At 38.1% G+C, this 18,340-nt stretch overlaps 1 protein-coding gene and 1 non-coding gene across 2 annotated transcripts in view; both read right to left on the bottom strand.

Moving 5' to 3' along the window:
• Positions 1 to 14,013, bottom strand: part of Wdr43 (WD repeat domain 43) — a 42,685-nt gene extending 28,672 nt beyond the window's left edge. The window contains exons 1-4 of the mRNA XM_046441555.2: positions 13,746 to 14,013; positions 6,285 to 6,422; positions 3,999 to 4,120; positions 686 to 806 (exon numbers count right to left, since the gene is read on the bottom strand). Of these exons, the coding sequence (XP_046297511.1) occupies positions 686 to 806; positions 3,999 to 4,120; positions 6,285 to 6,422; positions 13,746 to 13,970 (606 nt within the window). The 5' untranslated portion in view covers positions 13,971 to 14,013. The remainder of the gene's footprint in view (positions 1 to 685; positions 807 to 3,998; positions 4,121 to 6,284; positions 6,423 to 13,745) is intronic.
• Positions 78 to 162, bottom strand: LOC124090881 (small nucleolar RNA SNORD53/SNORD92). The gene has a single exon (XR_006851266.1). It is a non-coding gene; the product is annotated as a small nucleolar RNA SNORD53/SNORD92 (small nucleolar RNA).
• Positions 14,014 to 18,340: the final 4,327 nt, after the last annotated feature.

Here is an 18,340-nt window from a genome sequence, read left to right as displayed (position 1 = left end):
CTCACATGCTAGGCAAGGGCTCTACCATTGAGCTACATCCCCAGCCCCAGTTCTACTCATTTCTCAAGTGTGCTCAGGTGCTCAGACACAGCCAAGGAATTGTAGGTCCTCATTTTACTCTCAGTGAGTCGAAACCACAATTTTAAGGCATCATCACAGCACCAAAAGTTGAGTAACCTCTGAATTCAACTGTTTTTCCCTCCTAATACTAATCTCCATAGTTAAACACTATAAATGGACCAAATGCTGGATACAAGCAAGAAAACAAAATTACCACAATCCTTGCATGGTAGAATAGATTTTAAGTTCAGAGTCCATTTGTTTATTTTATTCATTTTTTTGAAAAATGCAAACTTGTCTATAATGTACTTAATATCAACGAATCAAATTTGGAGGCTAATTTTTATCTAATTGATGTACCTAAAAATTTAAAAATCTGTTTGGGCTGGTTGCCGGGGGGAGGGGTGGGTTGAGATGGGGATCTCATTAGACTGCCCAGACTGGACTCAAACTCCGGGGCTCAAGCAATCCTGCTGCCTTAGCCTGCCAAGTGCTGGAACTATAAGAAACCATGGAGCATGACTAAGAATTTGTACTTAGGAAACAACATTCTACGACTCAAACTTCTTTATCTTTCTCTTTCATATTGTATATGATTGTCAACTTAGAAAATAATTTGACTCACTCTGTAGACTTCTTTGGTCTCCAAAACCCATAGTTTGATTGTTCGACCAGCTGAAAGCAACATTTTTCCATCTGGGCTGATACACAGGGAAGTGACGCTGCTATTGTCACCTTTCCATTTGCTGTATAGTGAAGAGAGGTAAACACATCTCACTGATGGGGCAAAACAAACCATAAAACAACAACAACAAAAAAAAAAAACAAGCAATAAAAATACAATCTGAAATCCTAGGACAATTGCATCCCCTAAAATCCTGTGTTAAGTTCATAATCCTAGACATATACTAGAGTGAAGTCTCCTTCATAGGTTCCTCTCAACATGGCATGTTATGAGGAAGAGGATAAAAAATTCTCCCATCTTATAGGCTTTTGTAGGTATCCCATATATTTTTGATGATGAGCCATAATGGGTTAAAGCATAAAAAGCACTAGAGAAGAACATTCTACACACTGACATTTTAAGGCCCTTCAATCAAGCCACAAATAAGGCCCCAACAATTGAGTCACACACCCACACCAAAACCTTCCAATCAGCTTTTTTAATTTTTAAGATGCAATAGGCAGCCAAGGATCTCCAGCAATTTAAAGAATGCCTTCAACATGAAAAATAGACTAAATCAGACAAATCACCACACATCACCCTCAAAAGATGATTATAAAGAGAAAAAAATTGAAATATTACATCTATTATTTTCGGAGAACTAAAAAAATTCAATGATAAAGAAATATAGAAGAAATAAAAAAACCCTCCTAGAAGTTAAAAATACAAGAGAAATTATAAATTCTATAGAAGTTTTTTGGTTTTTTCCCCCCAGTACTGAGGACTGAAACCAAGGGTGCACTACCACTGACCTACATACCCACTTTTTTTTTTAATCTTATCCACTGATAAACTCTACAGCCACTTCTTCTTTTTTTTTTTTTTTTTTTTTTTTGAGAGAGAGAGAGAGAGAATTTTAATATTTATTTTTACTTTTCAGCGTACAAACATCTTTGTTTGTATGTGGTGCTGAGGATCAAACTCGGGCCGCACGCATGCCAGGCAAGCGCCCTACCCTTGAGCCACATCCCCAGCCCTTTTTTTTTTTTTTAACTTTTTGTTTTGAGACAGAGTCTCACTAAGTTGCTAAGGGCCTTGTTAAGTTGTTGGCCTTGAGCCTGCCTCAGCCTGGAGTCTCTGGCATTACAGCTGTACACAAAACTACGCCTAACTCAACAGAAGGTTTTGAAAATGAAATTGAAAAAATTAAACAGATAACAAATAAAAAGGCAAAATGAAAAACCAGAGAAAACAAGTCAGAAATTGCAATAATCAGCTCACAAAATACAAGATCTGAAAAACAGTATATAGTAATAGGGAGTTAAAAAAAATAGTGAATAAAATTATCTAATGAATAGTACAAGAAAAATGAAGCATGTGAATTTCTAGGCTGCCAGGCCTAGAAATGGTCTAATCCAGCACCAATGCAATTAATTAGAGAGCACATAAAATTACAGAATACCCAAGATAATTCACACTGAAAAGACAATGGAACAAACACCTTCAAAGTCCTAAAGGAAAACAGGGTAATCCCAGCCACTCCACAGGCTGAGAGGTGGGAGGATCACTGGAGCCCTGGCAACTCCATGAGGCCCTATCCCAAAATGAAACAAAATAAAACATTCTGAGGGAAAGTAATTTCAAACTAAAATCTTTATCCTCAAACTATCAATGAAGACAGTAGAATTAAAATGACAACAGTGAGTAAACAAAATCTCAAAAATTCACCACAAACACACCCTTCTCCTTAAGAAGCTATCGACCAGTGTTCCCTAACCAAGAGAGGGGAAAATGTCATCCAGGCAACAGAGGCTCAATCTAACAAGAGAAATTTTTCAGGATGATGATGAAAGCAAATCTCACAACAGTGGCTATTCAGCAAACCCAGGACAATAGAAATTCTCTCAAGAAATAAATAAAACTAATTGATGTGTCTAAATATAACTGGAAGATTTACACTACTGTTAAGAATGAGAGTAAACTAATATCAGGTACATATTAAACTATGTGAAGAAAACTATGTGATAAACCCCAAGAAAAGAAAAATTTTGTACAAGGAAATGTAAACCTGGGATAATCCAAACCTCAGCTTTAACAATAAGGAATCATAATATAAACAACAAATACTGCTGAACCAAATCTAATATAATAACAAGGAAGAGACATAAGAGAGTTAAATCCTCATCTTCCACAGGAGGAAATAAGTAGATAGTATCTAAAATGGGGGGGGGGGTGTCAATTAACAGAAGAATGTTAAGGATAAAGCTGTAAACAAATATTTAAAAAGAGCATAGTTTAAAAGGCAAGAGGTCAAGCTCTTCATCTATTTCTCAATTATAAAGTAGGGACAAAGCCAACATCACTGTATTATGATTAAACACAATGGTCTAAACTGTTGAACAATGTGCCTTGAACATTACTGGTCTCCATGTGAAGAAACCAACTTCATGAATTCTCATCCAGAATATAACAACACAGGTCCCATTCCAGACCCTCTGGATCTGACAGGTGTTTCAAGCAGGTCACCAGTATAAAAACTACTGTTATACGTAAATGGAGTGCAAATAGTTTCCTCACCAGTACCTCCAGTCCTGAGCCCTCCCCTTAAATTCTAAGCCTGTCACCATCCTGACTGCTAGGTCTTGTCTTTCACATGATTTCAAATTCAATTTGTCTAAAAACCCCCAAACCACTTCCCTCTTCTGATGTAATTTTTATTAATTTGATATTTCTATTCTCTACCATGCATAATCATCTAGTCCGCACCTCCTTTAAATTACTCACTACACAAGTAAATGTTTCACTTTTCTATATCTTGGCCTTTGCTCTTGCTATCTACTCACTTTCCTTAATCTACTATTAAAAGGACTCTCCTGCCCTCCTCTATCCAAATTCTATCTGTCCTAGTCCAACTGACATACCTTCTATTCCACCAGGACTTCAACACTACTGTACTCATCTGAAAAATAACCACATGCTACCTTAATTAAGCCTTAACCTACATCCATTCATTATAGTTAAAGTAATCACTCAAAATCATGTAAGCTACTTCCAAATAAAATCTCTTCTACAATTATTTTCCCCTTGTACCATTTTACTTTTATGTACTAAAATCTTGCAGGCCTAATTTGATTAAAGGTTCCCTGAGAACAGTACATAACCTTCTTAATGTGTTTATTCCCCATTTTGTCTAGCAGGATTTATCAAACTCTTGTTATATTTCCAAATGGTAAATAAGTCCGCCACCAATTCCAGAGCCATCAGTGCTACTTACCACTTTACTTTGCATGTCTGTACGTTCCATTCCACAATATATTTATCATCTGAACAACTATATAAGCAGCCACTGTCTTCATGCCACTGTACACAATTGATTCTGTTGTCATGTCCACCACTCTGCAGGTTAAAAAAATAAAAATTATGGGCTGGGGTTGTGGCTCAGTGGTACAGCACTCACCTTGCACGTGCGAGACCCTGGGTTCAATCCTCAACACCACATAAAAATAAATAAGTGAAATAAAGGTGTTGTGTCCAACTACAACTAAAAAATAAAATATTAAAAAAAATTAAAGAAAAAATAAAAGTTGTAACCAAAATGTTAGGTCTTAATTAAGCCCTAACCTACATCCATTCATTATAGTTAAAGTAATCACTCAAAATCATGTAAGCTACTTCCAAATAAAATTACTCTTACTTCCAAAGGAGAATATTTTAAAACATTAAGTTCAATTATTTCCCTTCCCTCTTATCAGCTGTCAAGTCAAAGAACTCATTCCTATATTATACACAAAGAATTAAACAAAGGATATGAATACATAAATCCCACAGAAAGAATTCAGAAATATGTATCAAATATATCAAAATGCTCAATTGTTAGTAATCAAATACAAACCAAAACAAAGTAGCATTTTCAGTCTGTTCATCTAGCAACTTATAGTTATACTGCCTGTGCTGGTGACATAATAAAAATGGCCTTACAATATATTTCTGGTGGCAGTGAAAAATTAGTGTCCTTTTGGAAAGCAATTTAGCAATGTATCCTTTCATTCACTTACTCATTCAACAAACATTTAACAAATACCATTACATGCCAGGCACTTTAAATACACTACTATGTCCAAGTCAAGAGGCAGGTTATCCAATACCCATTTAAGAGACGATAAGTTAATTTACCTATGATCACTTTGTGTGTGCGTGTGTGTGTGTGTGTGTTGCTAAGGACTGAACCCAGGGCCTTGTGCATGCACTCTACCAACTGAGCCATACCCCCACCCCCTACCCATGATCACTTAACTAGCAGGAGTCAACCTCAAAACAGACTAGCTCTAATGCCTGCATGGTCCCTTTCTATTTTACCAAACCATCACAACACTGTTCATCACCCTGCCTCTGAGTTCCTCTGTGATCCCTCTTAAAGATATTGTTATAATCCTGTGTGGTATTTTTTTCCTTAGCTTTATTTTATTTATTTATTTTTATTTGGTTCTGTGGACCAAACCCAGGGCCTTGCATGTGAGAGGCGAGCGCTCTACTGCTGAGCCATAACACCAGCCCCCTGTGTGGTATTAAAATGACTTAAAAAGAACTTCTAGGCTCCATCAGCATCATGCCCAGGGCCAAAGCAACCACTTCCATTGCACAGGATGATATAAATCTGTTGTCCACAAAAACTGACCAAAGGATGGTTTCCTAACTACAGTGGGATAAGATCCCACATGATGATCACCCTAACTGGGAAGAGACAAATAAAGGGAGAGTTCCTTCCTGCTACACAGATCTTGAATGTTTTACCTTTTTTTAACAGCTGGGTATTATTTGTATAATTTGTAATAGACAAACAGAAGACCTCTAAAGGTAGATCTAAAACTCAAAATTTTTCCTCTACCATATTAGTTGGGGATTTTTTTTTTTTTTACTGCTGCTGTTTCAATGGAATATTCATGGTAGAAACAACACTACTGAGATATAGGTATTGTCCTTCCATTGCTGATAAAAGAAAAAATTAGAGACTCTTTCAGAAATCAGCCATAACACTCAAAACTCTTTGTCTCCCTAATTTTAAGTTAAGAAACCAGGAAATCCATTGGACAGAAAAATAAAAGTCATTATTTTACAACAACAACAACAAAAAAAGAAATTCCCAAATGGTCGGTTAACAGTTACATGACAAGTGGACTATCCAATTCAGTGGGAATTTAGACAGTCATAATCATTAAAAACATTTAAAACTGGGCTGGGGATGTGGCTCAAGCGGTAGCATGCTCGCCTGACATGCGTGCGGCCCGGGTTCGATCCTCAGCACCACATACAAATAAAGATGTTGTGTCCGCCGAAAAACTAAAAAATAAATATTAAAATTCTCTCTCTTTAAAAAAAAAAAAAAAAACCTTTATAACTAGTTCTTGAAAATACAGTCTGATCTCTAGCCACATCCATTTTTCTGCAAATGACATGATTGCATCCTTCTTCATGTGAATAGTACACTGTAATTACATTGTTTTTTCAATAATCTCTAATAATTCATTTCCTTGCCATTATTTTCTATATAAAATATACTTACTATTAATTTACTATGTAATTCTCCTTTTACTGTACTGTACAACAAAATGCTACCAACTGCTGTACCAAGAGCCAACAAGTCAATCTGGTCACTCGTTCCTACAGCTTCTGATTTCCTTTTTTTCCTCTGGTGACTTTCCTATAAAAAAAATTTTAAAAAATTTATTAGTATTTCAAACACTAAAACATAATTAATACATAAGCATTAAAGCCCACTATCCCACAAAAGACATTTTAAAAAGGAGAAAAGGCAGGGATTCACTCTCACATAATTTCTCATTACTTTAAAACACACAGACACACACATACTCCAAACTCCAATGGGAAGGGAAACTCAAAATTCTCCATCCCTCTCTCACACCTGTCTGAAAGGAAAGCAGCAAACAAGTCAGACACAGAAAGTCAAGTATTGTTTTCTCTTGGTACTTTCTTAACAAGTCTAAGCTGCATCAATGTTCCTTCCACTTCTCAGTAATTGACCAATCCTCCTGACAGGAACACTAAGTGAAGTTCCACAAGAAACCCATACCCAAGGATCTATGAATCCACAGATCCATACCTAAGCAGCCAACTTTTCCCCTCCCCTTCCCAATCTTTCCTCAAATTCTAGCCTAGTTTTCAAGAAATGGAATTCAAACAATTTTATATTTATAAGCATACATTAAATTTAATATCAGTCAACAAAATAGTTGTAACTAGTAGAGAAGCTCCAAGTATAAACCAGGGAAGTTGCTCCAATATCTGATCAAGGGCCTGAGTTCCATGCTGGCTCAGTAATTCTGATGATTGAAAAGGCAAAAGTTTCCATCTACTAGCAAATGTTGCAAGATTTCTTTTGATTTATTTCAAATGTGATGCTAACAGTTTGTATTCTCCATCAAAATGACAATCCATGATCACAACTCACAAGCACAGATCTGAGCTCATAATTCTGAAATATATGATTTTAAAACTTTTTTTTTTTTTAATTAAAGCTCACCAGTCTGTATGTTTTGGTATAAAAGAAGCTCTGAGAAATCCATTCTCAGATCCTCCTGTCTCGGTCTCTCAAGCTGCTAGGATTACAGGCATGCACCACAGTGCCGGGCTGACAAATCCATTCTTTTAGCATAAAACTGACCAGTAGAAAAGGGAACACTTTCTTAATAGTATAGGATCTCTCTTCTCTATAGCATAAAAATCTAGGAAACATAAAAATTTACCCCATCCAAGAAACAAAATGAAAACTACAATGTTATCAGTATATAAAGACTATCAGAGTAAATTTCTAGAGAATTTTCAAATTTTTTCCTTTTAGTTATCCTATGGGGATGCTACATTTGAAAAATTTGATTTATCAGACACTCAAATGAACAAAAAGAAGTAACTTTTTATTACAGAATAAAAATAACATTTAGCTGTTCTTTAGCAATGTATCTACATTAACAAACCCAAAAGGGATGTTACAATTAAAAGACTGAGTGTAAACAGTATAATCTAATGTCGCATCAGTAACATTTAATCTGCTTGAATAATGAAACTTTTGTATTAGAAGTGTCCCACAACCCCAACTTCACTTACATGAATTTCTAAAGCTACCTGTGAATAATCCCAGAGAAAAATGTGGTTTCTGCATTAAGGTTATAAATACAAACAGCTGTTTCATAAAAGGGCAGTAGGGAGAAGTATATTAAGCAACTGTAAATTGAGCATCCTTAATCTGAAATTTTGGAGCACTTTAAAGATTTCAGATTTTCAGATCAGGGATGCTCAAATGGTAATGTCTATGCAAATATTCTAAAATCCAAAACGTTCTGAATTCTGAAACACTTCTAGGCCCAAGCATCTCAGATGAGATACTCAATATGTGCTACCTTATCAAAAAACTCTAAAAGAATTTTCTTTAGAGAAGACTCTAGAAAAACCAAATTATCTATACTGACCTTTTTTTTTTACTGTGTAAAGGTTTGTCCAAATGTGTATATGCTTTACCACAGATTTGAATTTACATTAAAAGCACTGAGAAAGAAAGGAAGGAAGGAAGAAAAAGAAATTAAACATTAACATAACCAAAACCCTGATTTTCCTATGTGCGGAATCTACTTTTGGCAGAAACAAGAAAAGGCAGGCAGGAGTATTCTATATATGAATATATATATGTATGTATATATGTATATATCTTTATTTATTTATTTTTATGTGGTGCTGAGGATCAAACCCAGCGCCTCACACATGCCAGGCAAGCACTCTATCACTGAGCTACAACCCCAGCCCCAAGCCCACAAGATCTATATGCAACTTTGAGGAAAACCGTCTAAAGCTAAATAATAATTCAATTAATTTCATATAGCTATTAACTTGCATGTTTTTTTTTCAGTTAGATGATCTTTTTAAAAATAACTTCCCACTCAGCAGGATAGGCATGTCCTAACATGTAACACATGAACCAAATCAGAAGTTTATATAACCAATGTGCATTTTAGTGAAATCTAATATTTTAGGTACAACCCCACATTAAATATTTCTGATACCAAGGTCAGTACTACTGATTCCAATTCTATCCATACATCACACTCCATACATGTGTTTAAACTTCCTCATTTTGCTTTTCCCTTTACTTGAAGGGGCCTTCTCCTACTCGCCTTAATTTGCATTGGTTAAGAATTCTATCTATGCTTCAAAGTCTACCTTAAATACCATCTCCTACAGAAACCTTCTTTTCCTTAAGAAATAAATCATGCTCTGCATCACAGACACAGTAAAACTGAGTTATCTTTTTTCTTCTTTCATCTTAAGTCACACACAGTTGTTTCCTTTCTTAGAGTACCTAGAAATGTCAGGTCCCAACTGACCAGATGTGTAAAAATATAAAGTAATGAGAAATGCTGGCTGAGAATTTAGTTCATATATTTTTAACTATAAACTCTAAGTGAAGGTATCAGGAATGAAGACTAAAAGAATGTGATTTCTTAAATTAACACCTTGTCCAACCTAAGGTCAGACTGAGCTAAGCACAAATAGCACAAACCTGTCTGATGAAAGCTTCTGAACATTAGACCCAGAAGACAATAAGAACACTGAGGAGTTGAGGAGGTAGCTCACTGGTAGAGTGCTTGCCTAGCACCCTACATACATAAAATAAAAAGAACAACAACAACAACACACAAACAATGAGAAAGAATATGAATGGAACACATGCTTAATTTTTAATGCAAGCAGTAGTAAAAATGACGTGAAGAGACCATGAAACATCCAGGTGATAAGAAGTTTGAATTTGATCCAGATTTAAGCAATGGCTTACACTAAAATCTCAAAGTAGAGTTTACATACACATGAAGAAACCAGTATGCACTCATGAAAACATGATATATATAAATGAAACAAGCTTCACAGAAAAACTTATCATGAGTAGCAATTCTCTGATGTTTTCCATCTCATTTTTTTAATGTGGTCACAACCCACTATTATCTATCTCAGAATTCACTAATGGATCAAAACTTACTTTGAAAAATACTGACTCCTAGATACCAAAAATTACGACCAAGTTTACATTTGTACTTGGCAAACAGCGTCCTATTCCACTTCTTGGCTTATCTTACTGATACTTATTCTGGCATATGTAGAAGTATAATGTGAAATAGCGGGTAAAAACTTTACATTTTACATAAAATTACAAATAGTATTTATAACAAAATAATTAAATTATAATACAGAGAAACATCTATTTCTGCCAATTAAATCTAAACTGTGATCTTTATGTTCTTTTGAAGTTTAAATACTGGAGACCTCAAGAGAGCACAGCAACACATTTGAATTGTGCTACATCTCTAAGAGATAGCAATGGTGATTTTTTCCTAGAAATATACTTAATGCTACCACATGGGCTCTGTCCAATGTCTGATACGCGCCATGGGCTTCCTCCAGTAAGTACTAAGCTGTGTAGGGTCATATAACTGCACTGAGATTAAAGCAGTATAAAAATGTGTACTGTGGTAGCCAACAATAGGCAAAGTCTATTCCTCTAGGGTTCTACAGTCAGTAGGGAAGGAAAGTAGAAAAGTGTGTGACTTAAGGGAGCAATGAAAAAGGATCCTTTCCTAGGTGGCTCAGCCATCTACTGTATAACTCTGCCCTGACACTAACACCTCAGCCTCAGTTTATACATATAAACTTGGGAAACTAAAACTACTGAGGCATAAATACAAAGTATTATAATCAGTACTTGGGATATAGCTCAGTTGCTAGAGTGCTTACTTCACATGCACAGGCCCTGGGTTCAATCCCCATCACAACAACAAAAAAAGTATTTCATTCTGTAACCAAGAACAAAAAATGGCAATCTAACTTTTCTAAATATTTATAAACCAACCATTACATTAACCCACTACTTTAGAAACCCAGCTCATATTTCTTTTCACTTAGATAAGAATATCATATGTTTTGTCTCTCCTTGGGTAGCAAATGGCCAATTAATAAACCAAATGCAGGATATTCCTATAAAATTTACAGTGTGAATACAACATTAAAGGAGTCCACACAGATTCATTCAATAATAACATTTACTGAGTACTTATTATGTGCCATACTTTACTACACAGGCCATGTACACTGCCTCACTTCATGCAGAGAACCCTGAAAGCAGGGTGGAATTATCTCTACTTTTGGTTTGAAAGTGGACAACATGCCAGGATCTTAACAAAACGCTGGAAATGTGGACTTTGTAACAATATTTTTTTTTCATGCCTCACGCTTTAAACCTCAAGGATACAAAAATAAGAAGGTTTAATGAGAAAAAAAGCATCTTGGGCTGGGGATATAGCTCTGTTGGTAGAACGCTTTCCTCGCATATACACAAGGCCCAGGATTCAATCCCCACCCCCACCCCACCCCCCAAAAAAAGAAAAGAAAAAAAAAGCATCTTGACACTTATGTGGCAAGGAACATAACCCAGGAAACTGGGAGTAGAGATTGAGCAGCTGCTGAACAATTACTCATTTTGTACCATTAAAAATCATTTGACAGGGGGCTGGGATTGTAGCCTAGCACAGGCGGGACCTGGGTTCAATCCTCAGCCCCACATAAAAATAAAGGCATTGTGTTGTGTCCATCTACAACTGAAAAATAAACATTAAAAAAAATCGCTTAACAGCCAGGTATGGTGGCAAATACCTAAAATCCCAGCTACTCAAGTGGCAAGAAGATTACAAATTTGAGGTTAGTTTGGGCAGCTTGGCACAACCTTGTCTCAAAAAATAAAGAAGGGCTGGGTTGTACCTCAATGGTAGCACTGCCTCTGGGTTCAATTCCCTTTGTCCCCTTCCTCAAATTGTATGGCCTTTAATTCTACACCATAATATATGTGTAAGCCTGTTTTAATACAGCAAAACTAACTCTCATTCTTCAAGTAAAACTGATGATCCAGGATGTCATATCCCCAATATGATAGGAATTAGGCTCTCTATAATCCTCTCAGCTGTTACTCCAGAACAAGAAGAGGAGTATACGGGCACTGAACTAGAAATCAGAGTACGATGACTCTAGTGGCCACAATTACTTCATTAGTGACTAAGGTTTTGGTTAAGTCATTTAACTTTCATAATTCTGACCCACCAATCTGTTTTTTAAAGTTTAGTAATTTTAGGGAATTTCATATTTATATTGCTAAAATAAGAGCATACTAGTAAAAGGAGTCTGAAACCTAGAAACATTGTGTGTGTGTGTAAGAGAGAGATCATGGGAGCTGAACACCTGCTATACCATTGAATTGCATCCCCAGTGTAACTTTCATTTTCATAAGACCTTCCAAATTAAAGCAACTTAATATGACAAAAGGTAATCGGAAATCAGTCCTGGTTATAAGAACAAATCCATGTAATTCCCAACTATCATTCATAATTTGAGACTAGGAAAAAGTTTCATTCCTGACATACACTGTGATTTGAAAGTCAATAGAAAAGTGGAGGACAAGTTTTGGACAACCTAATAATATTAAATATATGTTGCACTTAACTAAAAACTGAGCTTTAAAGATCTAAATTCTAGCCCTGGTTCCATTTTTTGGTTTTATGCAAGTTGCTCTGTTAACTACCTTGCAAAATTAACTATACAAATATACTAATAATATTTAATACAGCACTTACATGTCAAGAATTATTCTCAGTGCTTTCTGCATTATTAAATATATTACCTTACATAACTTCTCAATGTATATAATCCTCATTTAATAAAGGGAGAACTAGAAGCAGAATTATTATGATGAAGGAGAGCCTGGATTTAACAGAACTGTTAAATTACATTTGAAAACAATTTTAAAAAGAAAAAAATATGCAGAATGCTGAAATTCTAATAATGACAACTAAAACTTTACAAGTCTGAGTTTTGTGCCTAATTTATGACCCTTGATAAATGTCCTTTATCAATCAACAGGAGATACCATGCAAACATAACTTAAAGTCAAAAAAAAAATCTGAAAGAATTCACCCAAGTATAGCAAGTAAAGATGTATCCCCACTTTCACCCAAAAATTTAGCATGGGCTCTTCTGGTGGTCAGAGTAAGATCTATCCTAAACATAAGTGTTGAAATTTGACAACATAGTTATGACAAAATGTCACACTTTAGGATACTTGATGCTTCTAATCCATGTTGAAGTGAATCGGTTTGGCTACTCTATTAAGGGCAGTAAGCACGTGCGAGTGAGTTTGAGTGGATGTAATCCGGTGATTCAACAGAGAATTTACCTGACAATAAAAAGATTTCCCTAACTCGGCAAATTCCAATCTACAGGAAACTTCACCTGGATTTACATCATATTCACCAAGTCAAGCTACTACATTTTAACTCCAAATGCTAATGAAGAATTCAAGATGAGGCAAGGACTAAAAAGAGGGAGCCGAGCAGAAGTTAAACATAAGAAACTCTGAAAGGCTGAGAATGAAAAGGAGATTGGGAAAGTCCAGAGTTTAGAGCGTAAGAGCCCTGTTAGCCAAACGCGTGAGAGAACACGTGTTGAGCCGGCACCCCAGGAGGATGGGGTCCCGGAAACAAGAAAACAGACTTGTTCATTACAACTGTCCAAGAAAAACCAATACCCTTGAGTCTGCGATAGGAATGAGCAGTATAGTTCCAAGATGGGGCTCTGTCAAAAGCCAGGGCTCTCATGAGCGCATGCGGATGAGTGGGGCCTGGCTGAAGGAAGCCACCCCTGGGGGGTCAGGGGCCTTGGCGAACATGGCGGCCCAGCGACAGTGGGACGCAGACCGCATGGAGCCCGCCGGATCGAACCGCGCCCTCTTACTGCCCTCCCGACAGGCCGTACACAGGCGGCGAGGTAGCCCAGTGCCCGCCGCCACAGCGCTCACTGCCTCCCTGCCCTGAGGCAGCGAGGGCCCAGAAAGGTGCGGGACCGCGGGTCGCCCTGCCCGGGGGCGCCAAACCCTGATCGGAACGAGCGCCCTCCCCCACCACGGTCCCGCTCGCACTACCTTGGCCTGCAGCCGCGCTGGCGCCCAGGCCAGGCAGGTGCAGGTACCGCTGAGGTGCGCGGAAGGCACGTACTCCTGATGCAGTCGGTTGTTGGCTGTCTCCCACACTCTCAGGTGACCGTCGGTAGAGGCCAAAGCGAAGTAGGCCTGTCTGTCAGGGGAGAAGGCGCAGGGGACCCCCGCAGGGGCCAGAGGGTCGCAGCTACCGCCACCACCCGCCGCCATTGCTGTTCTGGCTCCGCGGCAGCCACGTGTTCGTCCGTGCGCAGGCGCACCGACGCGGGGCGGATCCTAAAGAGAGGAAGTGGGGCGGAGGGAGTGCCGGGATCTGTGGGCGTGGCTCGTCACGACGCAGGCGAGCGTTGGGCGGGTCTACCCTGTGGACGGTGGCCGGTAGGGCCTAGGGCTAACGTTCGGGAGCGTAGGGTCGAGAGTGTGTGGAAGGAAGTGGCTATAGCATGCAGAGCAAGACCCATTACTTTAAAAAACTTTTATAAAATGGTCGAACGAAATGTTCAAAAGAAACATTTATCTATAACTCCGTGATTGTGACAACTGTTTTCATTTTCCCCTATTCATTTCCAGGCTATAGTTAAGTACACAGTAATAATTTCTTCTGTCATAGTAATGTAAAAGTCATGGCATGAGCAGCTACTAACTCATATTTCGTTGAGAGTCAACCCGTGTTGCTACAGTAAATAGTCAAAATTTCTTTTTTTTTTTAATTTTTTTTTCAGTTTTCGGCGGACACAACATCTTTGTATGTGGTGCCGAGGATCGAACCCAGGCCACACGCATGCCAGGCAAGCGCGCTACCGCTTGAGCCACATCTCCAGCCCAAAATTTAAAAAAAATTCTTTTTTAATGTTTCTTTACTGTTTCACCAAATCAATGCATCCAATTCGAGAAATGCCAGGTACAGGAGTAGAGTATAGTGGTACAGGACTTGCCTAACTTGAGGGAGGGCCTGGATTTAATCCCCAGCACTGCGTGGGGGGGGGGGGGGGGGGCGGCGAGTCAGGTAATGTTTGGCCCACTCAGAGCTTATTGACTTGCAGTCACGGCAAAGGACAGTGGTAGGTAGGACTCTGATAAAAGCAATGAAGCTGATGAAAAGTGGTCAGATTCCAGATGTAATCTGAAGTTAGAGTCAAGAGGACTTGCTGAATGGATTAGTGTGTGGGGTGAGGGAAAGAAATGGGTAAAGAATGGTTTTATAATCGGAGCAAGGGCTTGGGATGTAGCCCACTGGTAGAGCATTTACTTGCCTACCTTAGATGAAGCCTTGGTTAATCTCCAGCACCACAAAAAGAAAAAAAAAAAAAAAAACTGGACAAATAAGTGAAAGGTAATACTATTTTGCGAATAATAGAAAAGATCAGAGAGATATAAATTTTGGCTGCATTAGAATATTGATACCATTCAAAACCATGGGACTGGAAAGGTCATGTTCAATGTGAATAAAAAAGTGAACTTAGTCCCAAGCTAAGAAGTCAGGAAGAGGAAGAACATCCAGAAAAGTAGATTGAGAAAGGATGACAATAAAGAGAGATGAAAAGCCTAAGAGAATAAGAATCTCTTAGGAAAAAAAAAATTATTTTTCCCTGAAAAACAAATTTTTATGATAATTTCAGAAGCAAAACATGATAAAGCCATGTCAGGTACTGTAATATAAACATTAAATTAACCAGTGATCTTGGCAAGATCAAGATCATTGGTAATTTTTAAAGATTTTTTGTTTAAAGAGAGAGAGAGAGAGTGAAAGCGAGAGCAGATGTGAGTCTACATAAAAAAGGTCTGGCTGGGGGTGCTAGGGATATAGCTCAGTTGGTAGGGTGCTTGCCTTGCATGCACAAAGTGCTGCATTCAATCCCGAGCACCAAAAAAAAAAAAAAAAAAGTCTGGCTGGGTACATGGCATGTACCTATGAATCCAGCCACTGTTAAGGTTGAAGCAGGAGAATTGCAAGTTCAAGGCCAGCCTGAGCAACTTAGTGAGACCCTGTCCCAAAATAAAATAGAAAGGACTGGGGCTGTGGCTCAGTGGTAGAGCACTTGCCTGGTATGCACAAGACCCTGGGTTTGATGCCCAGAACCAGAAAATAAAAATAAGAGCTTATTTTACATTTGCTATATGTTAGGCAGTGTTCTAAGTAATTTATGTGTATTGATTCACTTGGTCCTCACAATAGCCCCACAATGTAGAAACTATCAATATCTCCCTCCATTAGATAAGAAAAGTAAAGAAACTGGGAAAGGATGAGCTGGATTTCTAACCAAGTTATCTTTGGGCACTGACTACCTTACCTGATGAGTGCACGTAGGGTTCACATAAATGACCCTTCCACACCCAAGCAAATCAATTCCTAGACTGCTCCCCTTCAGTGATCTTGATTTCTACTCTGCATGAGCTACTCACTCTAATGGTCATATCTCTAACCTTGTCATTATAACTGAACCACCTTCATAATCTCAATTTCCACACCCTGCTCTCTTACTGCCATCCCTCCTATTTCCAGCTCACTCATTCTGGTTTACATATTACAGCCAATATTTATATCACCAACCCACAATTTTCTCATCAACCCTCATACCTTCTCCCTTCATTTTTAAGTTGTATCATTGTAACCTTCGAACCCCTTGCCTCTTTCTTATATTACAGTCCTTCCTTGGTAAAACTGCAAGCCTAACAAAATCTTACTCTCCACCCACAAACACCTGAAAATGACTAGAGACAAGCCACAGCCACTCTAATGTGATACTTAGCCACTTTAAATTCATGATCCAAAATATTGGGCCCCAGTCCAGTCCCTTCAACATTCCAAGACACTTAAGTCTTATCTTCTAACACCTCAAACCTCCTAATCCATCTTTGCTCTGGGTAGATGACTTTGCTTCCTATTTCTTGGGAAAATAGAAGCAATCACAAAATAATTTCCACAAGCTACCAGTACCTGCATCCCTACCCACCTACATTCCATCTCTTCTGGTACTATGGATAAACTATTCATGTTCCTGCCAAAGACCACCCCTCCACTTAAGTTCTAAATTCTATGTCCTCTTTCCTATTCAAATATGTTACTACAAAAAAAGTCTTTTCTCTCTCTGCTGGCATCAACTTTTACCTCTCAACTTCCTCCTCATAAACATATATACATGCTATTATTCCCCCTCTCCCCCAGGTACCGGGGATTGAGTCCATCAGTATTTTAACATTGAGCTACATTCCTTCCCCTTTTTTATTTTGAGACAAGGTCTCACTAAGTTACCTAGGCTGGCCTTGAATTTTCTGTTCCCCACAACAGGTTCAGGGAATCAAACCCAGTGCTTCTAGTACACTAGGCAAGTATTCAACCACTAAGCTACATCCTCAGTCCACTCCTTCCTTAATAATACTTAGACATCTGGCTTTAAATACCATCCATATGCTGTTGATCCCAAATGTATAACTCTAGCCTGGGTCTTTTCTCTGAATTCCAAATGTGCACAACTTGCATATTGAATTCCCTATTCAACATTGGTGCATGGATGTTGTGGTAGGTTGAATTGTGTTCCGCCCAGAAAAAGATATATCCAAGTAAATGTTTGGAAATAGGTCTTTGCAAATATAATTTGGTTAAGAATCTCAAAATGATTATTCTAGATTTAGGGTGAGCCCTAAATCCAATGACTGGTATCCTTCTAAGAAAAAGACACAGAGACACACACAGAGGAGATAGAACACAGAGGGAAAAAAGAAAGAAAGAAAGTTATAGAAGACAGAGGCTAGGGCTGGGGATGTGGCTCAAGCGGTAGCGCGCTCGCCTGACATGTGTGCGGCCCAGGTTCGATCCTCAGCACCACATACAAACAAAGATGTTGTGTCCGCCGAAAATTAAAAAATAAATATTAAAAAAAAAAAAAGACAGAGGCTAAAGCCAAGGAATGCTGAAAGAAACAAAGAATTCTTCCCTGGGGCTGGGGATGTAACTTGGTGTAAAGCACTTAACTAGCATTAGTATGGCTCTGGGATTAATCCCCAGCATGGCAAAATAAAAATAAAAAATGAAGAATTCTTCCCTAGAGGCTTTGGAGGGAGCCTGGTCCTGCCAATACTTTGCTTCTGCACTTCCCACCTCCAGGACTGTGTGAGAATACCCATCCATTGTTTTAAGCCACTATGTTTATAGTAATTTGTTGCAGCAGCCCAGGAAACTAATACAGATTTCTTTTTATTTATTTATTTATTTTACCAGGGATTGAACTAAGAGGCACTTGATTACTGAGCCACATCCCCAGCCCATTTGGGATTTTATTTAGAGACAGGGTCTCACGGAGTTGCTTAGTGTCTTACCTTTGCTGAGGCTGGCTTTGAACTTGTGATTCTCTTGTCTCAGTCTCCCAAGCCACTGGGATTACAGGCATGGTACACCCTGCCTGGACCACTAATACAGATTTCTAACAGATCTCTCAAAGTTAACATATACAAAACAAACTCCCAACTTCAGAAATGTTTTACATGTAGAAAGGATGCATTTTAAAAATTGATATATTATAATAACCTCTAAAAAACAAGAAAAGATGTTGCATCATTGAAATAAAACAATGTTACATTTT

The sequence above is a fragment of the Marmota monax genome, unplaced genomic scaffold, assembly GCF_021218885.2.
Source record: "Marmota monax isolate L192 unplaced genomic scaffold, Marmota_monax_Labrador192_F-V1.1 WCK01_AAM20220418_F8-fsc00010, whole genome shotgun sequence".
Lineage (NCBI taxonomy): Eukaryota > Metazoa > Chordata > Mammalia > Rodentia > Sciuridae > Marmota > Marmota monax.
This window is presented reverse-complemented; position numbering and strand designations above follow the sequence as displayed.